General features: G+C 59.8%; 1 protein-coding gene across 3 annotated transcripts in view; it reads right to left on the bottom strand.

Moving 5' to 3' along the window:
* PTPA (protein phosphatase 2 phosphatase activator) overlaps positions 1 to 2,384 on the bottom strand; it is a 27,748-nt gene that overhangs the window by 2,909 nt on the left and 22,455 nt on the right. For all 3 annotated transcript variants that reach the window (XM_007471809.1, XM_007471811.1, XM_007471810.1), the window contains one exon: positions 1,263 to 1,370. In XM_007471809.1, the coding sequence (XP_007471871.1) occupies positions 1,263 to 1,370 (108 nt within the window). The remainder of the gene's footprint in view (positions 1 to 1,262; positions 1,371 to 2,384) is intronic.

The following is a 2,384-nucleotide window of genomic DNA, read 5'->3' as shown; positions in this document are numbered from 1 at the left end:
GGGGGGGGCGTGGCCAGCAGGGAGTCCCCCTCAACACCCACTGTGGGACTGGGGCGGGCAGGGGTGTCAAGAACAACAGAACACGCAGAGGGCAGGACCCCGGGTGCTCCCCAGCAGGAGAGCCAGCATGGAGGGCAGGGCTGCGGCCGGAAGGAGTCTGCACAGCCCCAGCAAAGGCTCCTCTCAGATTAGAGAGGTATGTGGGCTGGAACCTAAACACAGGATGTGAAGTCCAGAGGAAGGGGACCGGAGACGGAGGGGGCGGAAGGGAGAGAGAAGGCCAGGCCCGGTCAGTTCCAGAGCCTTTAACCCCTTCAGGGCCACGCAGAGGGATCCAGGCCCACTGGAAGCGCTGGTACCACCAAATGCACCCAACCCCCTACAGCCTGCCCTCCCTGCTCCTCTGCCTCTGTTGATGGGTCTGAGTAAGCTCTGGGTGTAAGGAGGCCACCCGAAGAATCCCCTGTCCCCAGGAGAGGGATGACCAAGGGTCAAGAGAGGCGCACCTGCAGGGCAACACCTGAGACCACCAGCCTGAGGGTGAAAAAAGGGGACTTTGGGACCCACTCCTCCAGGTGAGGGACTTCACGCCCAGGCCCTCCCCTGGCCAAGGTCAAGCAGTTCCAGGATTGGTCTGCATGAGATGTTCAAGCAGCCAGAGGAAAGCACGGGGTGGGAAGACATGTCTCCTCCCTACTTGCCAGAAAAGAAGCCACCTCCTTGGCTGGGAAAAGGGTGCCAAAGAGGCGAGCAGAGAAGGGCAGGAGAGGGGGCAGCCGCCTCCCAGCACGGGGAGCTCTGGAAATCCAGACCTCTCCCTGCCTCTCTGACTGGAGAGCAGCGAGGACCACCTCAAGTGGTCATTAAAAATGCCAGCTCCCGGCCTCCCACCTGCCCAGCGATCAGACCCACCGAAGTTGGAGAGACATCACTTTGGATGATGCCTCCAAAGGATAAAACCCTTTCCCAAGCCTGTTTTCATTTCCGTGTCCCCACAGGAGACAGAGCTGAGAAGGGCCTCCAGCCATTTGACAAGTGGGAACAGAGACCCCCAAGCAGCGGGGCCTTGGCTCAGTCACAGGGCAGAGCTGGGCCTCAGTCCAGTGCTTTTCTGACTGCCCATCCCACCGACAAGAGATTCTGAGGCCTCAAGCGTCAGAGGGGCTGGCCGGAAGCTCAGAGCTGGATTCAGAGCAAAACAGCGGGGTGGGGACGAGGGAGAAGCAGCCCAGGACCAAGAGTGCCCGCCAGTCCCCACTCACCTCGGCCTTATACATGCGGATGAGGCCCTGGTTCACTTTGGACCAGGAGGGGACGGCACTGATGTTCCACAGCTGGTTGGAGTGCTCTGCAAAGGGGCCTGTCTTCATCTGGAAAGAAAAAGAGTCCACAAGCTGGAGAGATGGGTCGCCCGGGAGCCCAGCCCCTGCTCCCCTGCAGCAAGGCTGCGGGAGCATACACACATACACACACGCGCAAGTTGCAGGCCCGTACATATACGTGGACACACACACAAGTGCCAGAGACAGGGTCCCTCTTGGCCTGCCACAGGCAGAGCTGGAGGAACTGAGGGAGGGGTCGGTTTGGGGGAGGGCCCAGACCAAACCCAGGCATCTGACTGCCCTCTGCATGGCAGGCGGAAGGAGAAGGAAAAGAGGGGGCAGACATGAGCCACAGGGTACCTGCAACAGATGCGGGAGGAAGGTCTGTTTAGAAAGCCAGCCTGACCTGGCAGGGGAGTGGGGAAGGGAGGGCAACTGGCAGCGACGGCTCCGTTCCCAGTCCCTCCTCTTGGAAGAAATTCTGCAGCAAGCCCAGTGGAGCCCCCACGATATCAGAAACCACAGCGCTGAGACGGGGAAGCTCGTGCACCTGAGTGCACCCCGCGAGCAGCACGAGGCCAGCACGTCTGTATTTGTTAACAAGCAGTTCACAATCCCCCCGCCACACAGTCCCCTCCCGGGCTGGTAAGCAACACTGATGATGCTGGGGGAACGGGGCTCAGCACCCGGAGCCCCAGGTTTCAGAAGAAAGAGTTTGAAAAGCAAAGAGGCTGAGCTGGCAAGAAAGTAGTCTTGGACCTTGAGTAGGTGGAAGGTTCCAGAAGAGGCTGTGTGTGGAGGCAGGGCTGGTGGAGAGCTGTTCCAGAGAGAAGGGATGGGTCTCCATACTGGGTATCATAAGCATGAGGTCCCAGGAACACAAACCCCCCACCCTTCAGCTGTGGACTCGCCTGGTGACCCACTCTCGCAGGCCTCTCACTCCTGCAGCAAAGGCAACTCTTACAAAACTGTAAGATCTAAGTGGAAAAAGCTGCCATTTTACCCTTGCCATCCCCCTCCCATCTCCCTCCCCTGGCCCAAGTCCCCCCAAAGCCTGTCTCA

The sequence above is a fragment of the Lipotes vexillifer genome, unplaced genomic scaffold (assembly GCF_000442215.2).
Source record: "Lipotes vexillifer unplaced genomic scaffold, Lipotes_vexillifer_v1.1 scaffold98, whole genome shotgun sequence".
In the NCBI taxonomy this organism is placed as follows: Eukaryota; Metazoa; Chordata; class Mammalia; order Artiodactyla; family Lipotidae; genus Lipotes; species Lipotes vexillifer.
This window is presented reverse-complemented; position numbering and strand designations above follow the sequence as displayed.